This window comes from Pomacea canaliculata, linkage group LG2 (genome assembly GCF_003073045.1).
Source record: "Pomacea canaliculata isolate SZHN2017 linkage group LG2, ASM307304v1, whole genome shotgun sequence".
Classification (NCBI taxonomy): domain Eukaryota; kingdom Metazoa; phylum Mollusca; class Gastropoda; order Architaenioglossa; family Ampullariidae; genus Pomacea; species Pomacea canaliculata.
Genome location: NC_037591.1, coordinates 10,190,632 through 10,203,661, shown reverse-complemented (window position 1 = coordinate 10,203,661; position 13,030 = coordinate 10,190,632). Strand labels below are relative to the sequence as shown.

At 39.9% G+C, this 13,030-nt stretch overlaps 1 protein-coding gene and 5 non-coding genes across 6 annotated transcripts; 4 read left to right on the top strand and 2 right to left on the bottom strand.

Moving 5' to 3' along the window:
- Positions 1 to 91: 91 nt before the first annotated feature.
- Positions 92 to 165, top strand: Trnai-aau. The gene has a single exon. It is a non-coding gene; the product is annotated as a tRNA-Ile (tRNA).
- Positions 166 to 1,214: 1,049 nt separating this feature from the next.
- Positions 1,215 to 1,288, top strand: Trnai-aau. Its single transcript has one exon. It is a non-coding gene; the product is annotated as a tRNA-Ile (tRNA).
- Positions 1,289 to 1,924: 636 nt separating this feature from the next.
- Trnai-aau lies at positions 1,925 to 1,998 on the top strand. The gene has a single exon. It is a non-coding gene; the product is annotated as a tRNA-Ile (tRNA).
- A 753-nt stretch (positions 1,999 to 2,751) lies between these two features.
- On the bottom strand, positions 2,752 to 2,825 carry Trnai-aau. The gene has a single exon. It is a non-coding gene; the product is annotated as a tRNA-Ile (tRNA).
- A 1,095-nt stretch (positions 2,826 to 3,920) lies between these two features.
- On the top strand, positions 3,921 to 3,994 carry Trnai-aau. The gene has a single exon. It is a non-coding gene; the product is annotated as a tRNA-Ile (tRNA).
- Positions 3,995 to 6,114: 2,120 nt separating this feature from the next.
- On the bottom strand, positions 6,115 to 12,808 carry LOC112556148. The gene is made up of 4 exons (XM_025224872.1): positions 11,750 to 12,808; positions 9,276 to 9,405; positions 8,279 to 8,417; positions 6,115 to 6,270 (listed from the first exon to the last, which is right to left on the bottom strand). Exons 1-4 carry the CDS (start codon positions 11,969 to 11,971, stop codon positions 6,231 to 6,233), a joined length of 531 nt encoding a protein of 176 aa, XP_025080657.1. The 5' UTR covers positions 11,972 to 12,808; the 3' UTR covers positions 6,115 to 6,230.
- Between the last annotated feature and the right edge of the window lie 222 nt (positions 12,809 to 13,030).

The window sequence follows — 13,030 nt, the reverse complement described above, 5'->3', positions numbered from 1 at the left end:
CAGATGTAAGATGTAACGATGTTTGTAAAGGGGAAGCCCATTAGTGTGGTCGCCAAATACGAGTTGATGTAAGGAAGAACGAAAGTCGTGAGGCCCATTAGCTCAGTTGGTTAGAGCGCCGTGCTAATAACGCGGAGGTCCTGGGTTCGATCCCCATATGGGCCAAACGTTTGTTTTTATATTTCCACCTGAAATGTAGGCGAAATGGGAAGAAAATGATGCCATTAGTACTGTAAGCTTCTTATGCACATTTCACATTCAACCTATTGCACCCATGACCACAAGGTTCTGGGATATGAACAGTTTTTATCATCCCGAAGTAAGCATGAATGCATCTTCACACATGTAAACATTCAGTACAGCTTTATCAATCCACAAGGGCAATCATATCCCAATATACATAAGCAGTAAGCAAATTAAGCTAAATTTTTTTTACGTCGTTAGATGCACGCCCTTAAAATGTTTGTTTGTGAATATTATTTTGTAAACGCAAATCGTATTTCTTTATTATTATTATTATTATTATTATTTACACGAGCAATCATCATTTAGAACACTAAAAAAATATGTGACCAGAAAGACTGAACGGATTTAGCGAAACAAAGTAGTGATGGCCTCAGTGGTATGCACGTCTTTGAAAATACTTTGAGGAAATACTTTTATCACTGCTCCGAGATCCATCAGCAAATTAATTTTTTCCATCACACCCAGTATCACTAAGATCAGTAAAACCAGAGACATTATAGGGTATAACGTCTATGGTAAAACAGACCGCACAGCCATGTTGTGTACGCTGTGCCCACGACCTGTCCGTTTTATATGCTTATTCTCGATGGGAGGATCGGAACTTCGAGTATGACATGGAGATCCGCTCCGCCAACAAACTATAAGCAGACGATTGCAATAATATCAATTTCCTGTCTTTTTGTTTCCAGCTCGACCTTTTCCGTGTAAGAAGAAACAAAGAGAAGAAAAACCCCGACTTGTTTACCTCATTGATCAAATAGCCGGCTTAGCCACGCCCCTTTTCATTCGCCGCGGCGCAAGCGTTTTTCATTGTGCTTTGTAGGACAGTTTTTCCGCCGTGCGTCCACCGCGTGAAATGTTTCTTTGATTTGCTATCATCGTGTGCTATCATCTTTCACCAGGACAGAAAAACAGAGAAGTTTGTTCTTATAATATCTAAGGAGTCGCACTCAGCACCACCATCGCCTGGCCCATTAGCTCAGTTGGTTAGAGCGCCGTGCTAATAACGCGGAGGTCCTGGGTTCGATCCCCATATGGGCCAAGAAATTAGTTTTGCTTACTCTAAATTTTTTTCCCTCTAAAATAACACAAGAAATATTAACTTCGTTCACGTCATGCTGTTCATTTGTTCCAAACAGTGTTTGAATAATATGTAGATTTCTTGTTCACAGGTACAAGCATTCTGAAAACAACGTGACCACTGATTAATGCCAGTAATAATTTAAAGTCTGCAGCCAACAAAATAGAATACATTATTGCAAGACCATTATTTTTAAAACTGCTGCTGCGCAAACATGGAGGCTTATAAAATAAATTTTTGATAGTAGTGTCAGAAGAAAATGCAGCGGTGCCCAGTGCAAGAATGACCTTCCGACCAGTTAGTTGGAGAGACTGGGTGGTCAGTGATCATCCTGCCTTAGCTTTCGTGGTCTGAATGGAACCAAAATTAAGATTTTTTCGGAAAGGTGGAGTTTAAGCATCTCATATATTTCTTACCAGGACAGTTCATTTTCCCTTCCCGTGTACTTGGGTCAGTGAGAGCTTAGACCTTAGAGATAGCCACACAAAACCCCGAGGCATGCTAGTGTCTGTGAATACTGAATGCATTCAAAATTTTGCATTGATGGATTATCTAAAGAAACTATGATAGAACTGTACGACCATTATGTAACTGTCTGGCCCATTAGCTCAGTTGGTTAGAGCGCCGTGCTAATAACGCGGAGGTCCTGGGTTCGATCCCCATATGGGCCAACTATATTTTTTATTTTTACTTCGAATGTCAAAATGACATACTGAAATAAAGTTGTAAATTATTTTGTTTCCTAATGGTTTTGAGGATCACATTTTTCTTTATTGTCAACGATTATATTCGTCAAACCAAGTAATTAAATATATATAACGATGAATGGAATATCTAAAGGGAAAGATTACTGCAGGCTAAGAATATCTGCAAGACTGTCATTGGAGTCAAGAGTTGACTACTCGGTCAAAAATCTCCGTTGGTTAGATTAAAGCAGTGGTTTTCAAAGTATTTCGGACCGCGGACCACTTTACTAAAGTAAAAATACAGCGGACCACCGAGGCCTCAAATCATTGTGCAGTGAGTTTCAAATTTAAACTGCCGCATTTGTCACTAACGTCCCAGCTGAGCGGAATGGGGGGTAAGTAAACAGCAAAGTTTCTTACTGCTCTATGTCGGAGGACTTGGCAGCGCAAAGACTGGCCTAAAATGACATTAGTCATACCACTTACACAAAAGACACTACTCCACACTGCCAGCACCATCAACTGAATCAGCCACCAAAGAAATGTGCAAAAGACAGTTAAAAGATATTTGGATGCTCGTTAGATGTACGTACTAGTAGAAAACAAGAAATAAATAATATTATAAAAGGTTTGAAACAAATGGGTAACACAACACGAACGAAGTTATTAGAGTATTTCTCAATGTGTTTCTTTGAAAATAAAATGTTTCTACAAAAACGCGAAGCAAAAACCATTGTGTGGCCCATATGGGGATCGAACCCAGGACCTCCGCGTTATTAGCACGGCGCTCTAACCAACTGAGCTAATGGGCCATCTACGGTGCGCGTGATTTGCTAGATACTAGACAATGATCGAACTTTTATAAATTTAAAACACGTTTTCTTATTGTAGAAATTTATACAAAAGCCTGGATAACAGTAATAACAATTTAAAGAGAAGTTTCGAGTTATAAATGCCTGGCGGGAAATAGCGGAATTGGTTCTAGAAAGCGTAACGAAAAACGCTCGCGTGGTTCCGCCCCTTTCTAGCCTCCAAGGAAAAGGGGCGTGGCTATCACACCCTGCGCCAACGCTTCGCGGAACAGGCGCGTAAGATACGTTGATCAATGAGACAAGTCGGGGTTTTTGCTTTCTTTATTTCTTGGTCTATGGAAAAGGTCATACTTGGGGACAAAAAGAGATAAAATGGATCTTAGAGCAATTGTTTACATTAAGTTCAAAGTGAAACTCCAAGTCATACTGATACTTTCTGTATATAGCTGCTGACTGAGAAGATATATATATCGAAGTATATATTGAAGACAAACATGGTGTTGCGGTCTGTTTTAGAGTGACAACTTAGTTCAACTTAAAAGAAACTTTTTTTCTGCTGCAAAATGAAAACGTTCTGTGGGTATGTATCATTTATTATGAACTGAAGGTTACGGCAGATTGAAGGATATATGTATAAATGCAAACTAAAATATCAACAATTGCCACTGTCTTAATATTCTGACTCCTGTCTAAAAAGATTTTGTTGATTTTTGTTCTAATTGACTCTCAAGTATAAATGTTGAAGGCCCTACGTTGATTAAATTATACCTCTCGCTTTGAAATTTGAAGGTGCAATTAAATAGGTTGACTAGAGAGCGAAGGGTGTTTCCAGTTACCATTTAACCAAGGGAGCTAGTCATGGAAGTACCAGTTAACAACCAATGAGTTATCTGTCTTTGATATTTACTAAACACTAGCACAGTTGTATTGAGAAAAGAATTAGATTTGCATGAAATTAATCATAGAGCTAGACATGTCCATGGCTAAAGCGATGAGTGGAATTTTGGCGTCGAGAGAAAAGAAGAAAATCTGTTATTTTTAGGCCGTGCTCAATTAAAGGGTTAAATAACTAAATATGCTCTGCAAAGATTGTCTGGCCCATTAGCTCAGTCGGTTAGAGCGCCGTGCTAATAACGCGGAGGTCCTGGGTTCGATCCCCATATGGGCCAATAAATGTTTTTTTCCGAACTTGACGTATTCCTTGGATTTTCCAGGTAAATCGATGCTTTTTTTTTTAGAAGGCCTATTGTGTTTACTTCCCACACAGTAAAACTGTCAGACCCCCAAACAATCTGCCTATGTGTACCTATTCCTTAACTTCCCTAACTCTTAACAGCAGTTCACAAAATGCTAGTCCCTTTTTAACACCCTTACCCACTTTTCCACTTATTGAAACTTCCTTACTCGTCTTCCTTTTGCAAAATCACGATACTCTCAGTTCTTGTTGGTTCCGCTTTGCGTTTCTGCATTTGTTTTTTTTTTTTTTTTTATTTTATTCATCATCGGTACTGTTGTTTATTTTCCCGTAGTTCATGTGTTGCTTGTTCTTCTTTTCTTCCAGTGTGGATCAGTTTTTCAAATGATTGACGCATGCTGGAGTAGCTTCTTTCTCAATATCATTCATATTATCTGATCAACAATGTTTCATGTTATGTTGCGTCTGTCTGGCTGGCTGGCTGTCTTTTGTTGTTTTTTGTGTTGTTGGGTTTTTGGTTTTGTTGTTGTTGTTTGTTTGTTTTGTTTAGTTTGGTTGGTTTTTTTTTTTTTTTTTTTTTTTTTTTTTGTCGTTTTGTAAAGCGCCATGAGATTGTCTATATGCCAGGGATATAAATAAATTCACTGTATTATAAAAAGGAAACGAAGAAGCAAACTAGCAATAAAGCAAACCCATAACCCTAACATTTTGAACCTCAATATTCCTAAAAAAAAATGTGTGTCTGTGTGTGTGTGTGTGTTTGTTTGCGTGTGCATATGCATACCATACATATCTACGTACACAGACATGTCTGACTGGCTGCATGGATGTCTGTTCATTTGACCGCGATAAAGCTTTCTTGATTGTCTCATTTACTTAACAGTGACATACTGCGTCTGGCTTTGCCCCAGAATGGCAAACAGAATTATTTACTTTGCCTCATTACGAAAATAACTGTTGTTTTTGCTTTCTTTGAATCATTCTATGGCAACGCCTACTACTCAATGCACTTTAGTTCTATTTAGGTTTAGAGACAAACATTCTCTCAGTAATAGTCTCTAAAAACAATTATGTTTTTGACTCATTTTAAAATGGCACTGAGAACTAACCTTGTTTGAAGTAGTTCCATTATTAAAGATTTTAATTACATTTTTTAATGGGTTCTTTAAAATGTTGTTTCCTAATAATAAAAATATTTGAATATATTATCACTGATCATTTTTTAAGTCAACAATTTTGATAAAATACATGAAAACATTTAGAGTTGGATCACCAAATTTGACACTTGGGAGAGAGAAGTAAAGGTCTGCGAGGTCTGCTCAAAACAGTTGTAACAGTCTAGGAGTGGCTGAAAGAACACGTGCTGACACATAGTAGTCCGTATTAACCCATCTAGTTGCGTCTCAGTGCGGGTGTAGAGGCATCAACGATCGATGAGGAAATCAACGGTTACGTTTTATCAAGTTTGTCAGCAAGCATCGGGAGGGTCCTCCACAAAGCAAGGGAGAATCGGTAGTAAAAGTGACGAACAAATGCATGAATGCACGTACTGTGCGATGTGTGTTAATTAACGGTAGGAGTAGATCGCGTGTTGTTGGCATTAGCAGTAGGAAGATTAATAGATTAACAGGAACGGAGAAAATAGCCGATTGGAATTATTTGATGTTTCAATGCATTTGTGTAAATAATTTGTGTAAAAAATCTCAATCTTATTAATAGTTTGCATAACTTTACATTAAAGTGAATTTAAGTTTTTTTTTTATTGTGGAGCTTGGAGTCATTTGTTAGAGCACTAGTTAGCAAGTTAGTGTAAGTGTACTGCGTACACTAGTTAGCAGGTTAGTGTAAGTGTTGTCGTCCACGCACGTGTTGGCGTCGGTGGGGGAGAATACGAGAGTGTAATTAGCCCGAGGCATTGGCTGAATTACGACACTTCGTCCAGTCCAAGTTCCCCGAGGATCTCAGCATTTGGCAGGGTGGCTGGATGGTTGGATGGCTAATTTAGTGGTTGTTTGGTCAATTTACTTTCTGTCATACGTAGAATTCATTCATCCATCCATTCATCCGTCCGTCTATAGATACATAGAGTCCCAGTTCTATATTTTTAGTTCATGTTTTTATTGCAAGATTGGCAGGGAGAAATGTTCATAACAGAAAAAGCGAGTTGAGTGTTGCTGGCCTCAGGCACTGGGTCACTGGAAAATTTGGATTTAGATGCTTCCCGTGGACTCCTCTGCCACGGCCGCGTTCCTGAAAAAGGTACATTTTGACGACAACGATGACGACGAAAGAGAGACGAAAAAAAAAAAAAAGATTATGATCATGAATGAAGTTTACTAACCTATGGTACAGTGATTACGCTTGTAGAGTCCAGACGCAGGCACACATTACACTGTCCTTAAGGATGTTCACAATGACCGTAATGTTCACATGACCTCCCTTAATGTCCACTTATTCCTTTCCTAGGTTACATTCGGAACGAATGCTGACAAGGATAGCAGGCTGGGTCACGTGACTGAAGACCCTAACCCTCCCCCTTCCTAGCAGGCATATTTCGTGTATGTCTTTCTGGCTAAGGATCGTGCGGTAAATTTCAATGCGGAAAGAAGTGCTATGAGGTCAGGTAGTACTAATCTAAAGCATAATGGAGTCCTGTCAACAAATCAAGAAAAGGTAATCTAACTTCCTCTTGTACTTTAGACCAGATGCTACAAGAGTGTGGATGTGAGGAGTCTCGTAGTCAGACAACATGGAAGAAGGGGTGGTTGAATATCCACCACGTACGAGTGAACTCTGGGAGGACAGCCTGTAAAGTGTGGGCCATTAAATTATTTTCACCTATGTCCAGGTCCCCGCACCCCGTTCATTACCTCCCCATCCTTTCTGTCTACCCTCCAGCATACATGATGAACTTCAACCTAATTCCTTGCTCTCTCTCTGTCTACCATCACACCCACAAGTAAAAACATGTCGAATAATCAAGACTGATTCTGCAACTTCGTTTGTCCTTTTGTTGTAATTGTGATTTGTGGAGGTGTTCTAAATGCACATTTCCACACACTCTCATCGTTTAGTTCTCCCGTCTGCTGCTGGAGTTCTCGAAAGCAACGAGAATTGATTAACATGCGAGTCAGGAAAGCATTCCTCAAGTGGGTTAAAAGTCTCACCCAGACTCTTTCAGCAAAGCACGCCAATAAAGACTAAAACATTAGTTTGCCGCTATCAGCTTGTACCAGCCATGTTTCATCCCCCACCCACCTGTCCACCTCCCCAATTAGTCCCATCGAAAAACATCAGACAGGCGAGGAAACCTAGCTGCTTTCGGCATGCGATACGGGTGTCCGGTCTAGCCAAAGCTTACGACACTTCTTCACGAGATTGGAAAATCTGCGACCACGACAGGGGTATCCGGCGCAGCTCGTAAAAGACTGATGCCCGACGATAAACCGTTGAACACAGCAGCAATGGCGGCTCAGCTTTGACGTCACAGCTGCAGTTCGCGGTGAGTTTCTCGCGGAGCTAACGTAATTCAACGTGCGTGCGCCACGCAATTAACGGCTTGCAATCCCAGCGATCATTGCGTGCACGCCCTTATCCCAGGGTTCCCGAGCCACAGGAAGAGAGAGGACCAGGGTCTGAGGTGGGGAGACTGTTGGATCAGCTTCAAGCTAACAGGTTAGAGATCCTTTAGACGGAAAAAGCTAATGGAGATTTTTTTTTTACCCCAGAACTCTTAACGTCTGTCATCACAAAAAACTGCGATCGTTCAATTGAGCTTAGAGAGTGGAAAATGTGTGGTGCAGCAAATCCCATGACTCGGCGGGAAATGAAAAAAAGTAGCCTGGTCCACGCCGTGCCCCCCATCCATGAGATGCGGTTTCCAGACCTGGAAACGCTGAAGTAGAGTACCTGGACTGTTGGGACTGTGCACTATATGCACTATGTGCACATTTTACAGTGTTTCTTTACCTGATTGCAGTTTTTCCATTGGTTAAAATTAAGCATGACATGAAATCTTTGATTATTGTCATGTATACTTCCTCCGTTCTTCTCTCCTTCCCAGTCTCTCATATTCTCTTCTCTCTCTGACAATCCTTTTCTTTGAGCTAGCTAAATCAAATCTTGAATAAAACTAAATTGGTGTCTTTTCTATTACCGCCCTGTCCTGAATTTGAAAACAAGAGTAAACTCTATCACACCACAACTCAAGCATAAAAAAGACGAACACATGCATTCTCCCTTTCCCTTGTTCACGTACCAGCCACATGGTGGGTAGCCAGCCACCCCGCTGACTGTGCATGGTCTGACCATTACGCGAAGAAAGCTTGGGCGCTCACTAGAAGCCAAGGTTTCTACGGGAAACTCAATTTCTCCACTCACAGGCGTCTTCAGTGAATCTGAGAGAGAAAGAGAGAGGGGTGAACAAATGTTAAAAGCTTATTGATGACAGGTTACAGTTTTTTTTATCATCCACCAATCTCATTACAACTTTTTCTCATTTGCTTTTTGCTGCCACTCTTGCTGCAGCCCCAGAAAAACTGTCCTAACAAAGTTTGCTCCTGAAGTGTTCTGCTTTGCACTACTTCCTTAAAGTGAAAGGAATTAGCGCTCGTCAAAAAATTTTGGGGATTAGGTGACGTAATGGTTGTACTTCCTCAATAGAATGAGCAATCTTATGCACTTAGCGATGACGTGTCCTACTTGCACTCCTCTTTCTCCTTTTTGTCTGCCTGTCTGTCTGTATACCATTGTGGTATATATTTACATGTTATGCTAATATATGCAAATTGTTATTTGGGATACTGGCAAATATACCATTATACTTTGGATACAGTATACTAATAAATATAGGACACTACAGCGACAATTTAAACACTCCAGACATCCATGCTGGAAGTAAAGAACCGAATCCAGTAAAAAAAAAAAATTTAAATCTTCTCTTCCTTCTACCCCATGATATAATTGTATTTTAAAATTTTCTACCACGTGTCATTTTAAAACTCTCATCCAAGCGAAGAAATGCGCTTCACAAATTCTATGATTATTATTAACAAAAATATTAACATTTTGCAAAAAAAAATTGCATAATTTATTATTCATATTAAAAAATAATAATAAAGTAACAAATTTTAAATCATAATACAGATGTACTTTGTTTCCCTTTAGCGGACCCGCTGCAGACGACAGGACCGCTTGACCAGATCGACCCACTAATTTTGGCGCTCATGACTGTACTCAACGTGAGCTCTACTCACCGAGCAGGAGGGAGCTGGAGTCAAGCCGCTTTCCGAACCTGCCCTGGGGCTTCCACACTGGCGATGCTGTCGTTGCCACACACAGGAAGGACACCACCAGGAGAGACATAGCAACAGCCACGCGCATCATCTACCCAACAGATAAGAAGGGGACATAAGGGGAACGACAAAGCTTCTTGTTGAGGCGGAAAGCGATATTCCCAAGCGAAATTGTATACAGTTATTTTCGTGGATGATAGTCCTGAAGATGCACTTGAATGTTATCAGTATCTCTGACCAGAACGGTCGCAGGTTCAAGGTTCGCGCTGGGTCTCTTCACAGTCTTCAGTTATTAGCATTGTCTTTATGCATACTTATATGCAGTGCTAAGAGGGTAAATGTTTCTTTTAGGAAAAATGTTTTAATTTTCTTCGTGAATTATGTTTGAAGCGCTGGTTGTCATCTCCTAGTTGTCGCTTACGAAGAAGTACAAAACATGCGCCCTCGTCTGTAAAGTGATGTTGAAGTAACTGTAAACGACAGATCCCTGTGAAAGTCGATTAACTGTCCTTCTGCCCTTCACTTTCCCATCCCACAGCTTGCCCGCCATTTCCTTTCTAGACACCTTTAATTTTTTTTTCCAGGAAAAGATAACATTCTCCTTGACAGACAGTATGTCTGAAAGTGTACCGCTGTATGTCCCAGAGCTGTTCTTGGTAAAATTGAGAGAGACTTTTGAGTTCGTGGTCGTGGAGGAACACTAGACCTGTGTTTTCAGCTCACCGCCAGTCGCAGAAGCATTCATAGGAACGCCAACCAATCGATTTCCTCGAAGGAAGTCACGTGTGTTAGCCAAATAAAGTCCATTGCGTCGCTAAGAAGGCTTTTTAAAAGGGAGGAAAGAGAATTAGGGTTAGTTGTGAGGCGCTAGTGCGAAATAAAGTACTGCTCTTCTGAGGTCACCAGGTCACAACCCGGCGATCAATCACGTGGTTTGAAGCGAGGGGTAACAGTTCAAAACGCTCTTAAAAGCATTTTAGACCTCTTTGTGAGACTCCCATCAGCTTTAGAAATCTTCAACATTTTTCGAGGTGTTCAATCAGTAGGCTCGATAAATCACACGGCTTCCGGTATGCAGTCGGGTAGAACTACCCGTAAACTAGCAATCAATCCCGACAGTTTCTAGACTATTTAAATCTCTAGGAAAGTATGCACATTCCTGTATAGACCGGCGCTGGGCAGTTTCTTCGTTGTTTTTCTAGGACAAGAAATATTTGTATATGCAACATTCTGACTAGCTAGACTCTTTAAAAAATGTGTTCTATTTATTTGCAATATTTATAATCGAAAAGTGTTTGCTCATTTTTACCTCTGTACAAGTCGGGAGAATCATATAACGAAAACAACTAATAGTGGGGCAGGGTGGAGGAGTATTACAAGACTTATCTGGTCGGATACAGGGTGCTCTCAACAAGTTAAAAATGAGTAACAATGACAATCCTTAAGAAGATCTGGTGTGCTGTACACCACTTATTAGATACCATCTTTTCAAGCTATAAATGGTTCTAAACATTAGTCAAGTGTTGTCTACATTCAGTAGAATTCAGTAGAAACAAATACACTCAAATAGTGTTACAAGAATATTGAAATTGTATTATCCCAATCAAAAGGAATGAAAAAATTGTATTATTAGAATTTTCTAGAAGCTCATGATCTTGCGCACAAATTTTACATCTCTGTTTACACTTAAAAAGTTGCATTAGCAGGGGATTGGGTACATGTACTTTGGCTAGCTTCACTTTGAAACAACGGAACATGATTGGCTGTAAGAAGGCAGGTCCATACAGTGACCGATCTTGACAATGAGATTCAGTTTTAGTTGTAGTGAAACTATACTTGTTCTCTACATTTTCTACAAAGATGCCGACGTTTCAAATATTTAAGCGAAGCGATGTCTGTCTGTTGGGACTTGAACATCAAGTCCACACAACAATTAAAAGATTCAGCAACAATACACATATTGTAACTGACATTGAATAAAGTCAATTGCGGAACACAATGCAAGCAGAGAAGTACTCAGTAACATCTGCCTGAACTACTAAACCAGTAGATAATAATTTTCTATCTTCTAAACTCTCAGCGCCACTTACAAAGTAGTTCATTGTGTCCTGTCCAAATTTAATCATTGCTGTCATGTACGGTTAAGGCAATTCGTTTAGAAAAAATATTTCTTGCAATAATAAACTAGTCGAGGTAAAGCTAAATTGATTGCCAGCATAGGAGATAATATTGTACATGAAACGTCTGAGTATTTCAAAGCACATTTTTCAGTAAAAGACATCGGTAAAATTAGAATAAAATTAGACGAGTCAAAGTTCAGAAATATTTAAGAATAAAAAGAGAGCAGGGTGGGAGAATAAAGTGTGTGATGGGGAAGGGGCGTGTCTTTACACAGGTTTTTTAAAATAAAATTTTATTGAAAAAAAACCACTCACCTTATTGGCTTGGCGAAAGATGGAACTAGACAGATGGCAGGCTAGGGTTGTAGGATGATGGTAGCTCGGTCTGTGGTGACAGCGAAGTTGTCTGTTGACCACAAGGACTTGGTAGGTCGCTTGCTTGGCAAAACTTGTTTGCTCTCTTGTCGGACGAGTGGCCGAATCCAGACACAGTAGCTGCTTATATAGCAAACTCCAGGCCATTGGTAACCCACGCATTCGGTCCACATACCCCCTTTTCCCTCCCCTGCGATCCCCCCGCCACCATACGCATGCGCAGATCGTGGTGTCCTCTGGGCCTGCGCAGAAGAACCGGTGACGTGCACGTATTGCGGTTTCTTTGTACAGCAAAAGCTTAGAGCATTAGAAGTCAGTCTATCACTAGAATAAATCTCACAGGCGGAGCGGACACGAGTGTTAAAAGAGAAGAAAAAGTGTCAGTCACAGCTGGAGGAAACCTATAACCCTTCTGATGAAAAATAAGCGAGAAATGAAAGAAGATGTCGTTATTCCACTAACATGAAATCAAAAGGTAGAATATCAGAAAGAACAGGACATTGTATAGAGATTAATGTTGTAGGAAGTTTCAAGACAAAAGACGAAGGGGTGAATTTGTTCTGCCTGCTCATCGATTCCCATTGAATTATGAGCTGCTTATTCACTGATGATAACGTAGAAAGAAAGGCAAACATTCCTTCGATTCCACTGTTCGAGATGTTATTGTAGTCTGCTCACTAAGTTTTCATGTTTATGTTGTTTTATTTATGAAGTTGTGATTTTCGTTCTGGCTGCTTTTATGTTGATATCTCTTTGGCTCTTTCCTTCTTTCTTTCGACTCCATATTACATATTATTTCGCATTATTTTGTTCAAAGGGTGTGTGTGTATGTATTTTATTTTATATAATTATATACACATGTGTGTGTGTGTGTATAATCGGTTCTTGTTCTTCTTCTACTCGTGATGCGTCTTCATTGTTCCTTGTGTGAGCCGACGACAAATTTCTGTTATTGTGCCTTATACAGACAAGATTGATTGATCGATCGAGCCATTGATTAATATAGTTTTATGTCACTATTTTTCTTGTTTGTATTTCAATTTTTAAAATTATTTTTCGTAATAATGGCGTTATTCATCTGCTAGACATCAAGGAATTCTACTTTCTTTAGCTTGTGGTCAATATGACACACTAAAAAATATTGTTGTTCCCTAGGCTAGGTATTAGTAGGAATAATAAATGTTAAACTGTCATCGTTTCAAGGGTTTGGCATATGGAAGA

Bases quoted from the DNA above. Each gene is read 5' to 3' on its own strand.
- LOC112556148 (XM_025224872.1), bottom strand. From the start codon at position 11,971: ATGCGTGGGTTACCAATGGCCTGGAGTTTGCTATATAAGCAGCTACTG. The intron at 9,406-11,749 runs GTGAGTGGTTTT...TCTGTTGGGTAG, and splicing joins TCTTTCGCCAAGCCAATAAG to ATGATGCGCGTGGCTGTTGC. The intron at 8,418-9,275 runs GTGAGTAGAGCT...TTTCTCTCTCAG, and splicing joins CTCCAGCTCCCTCCTGCTCG to ATTCACTGAAGACGCCTGTG.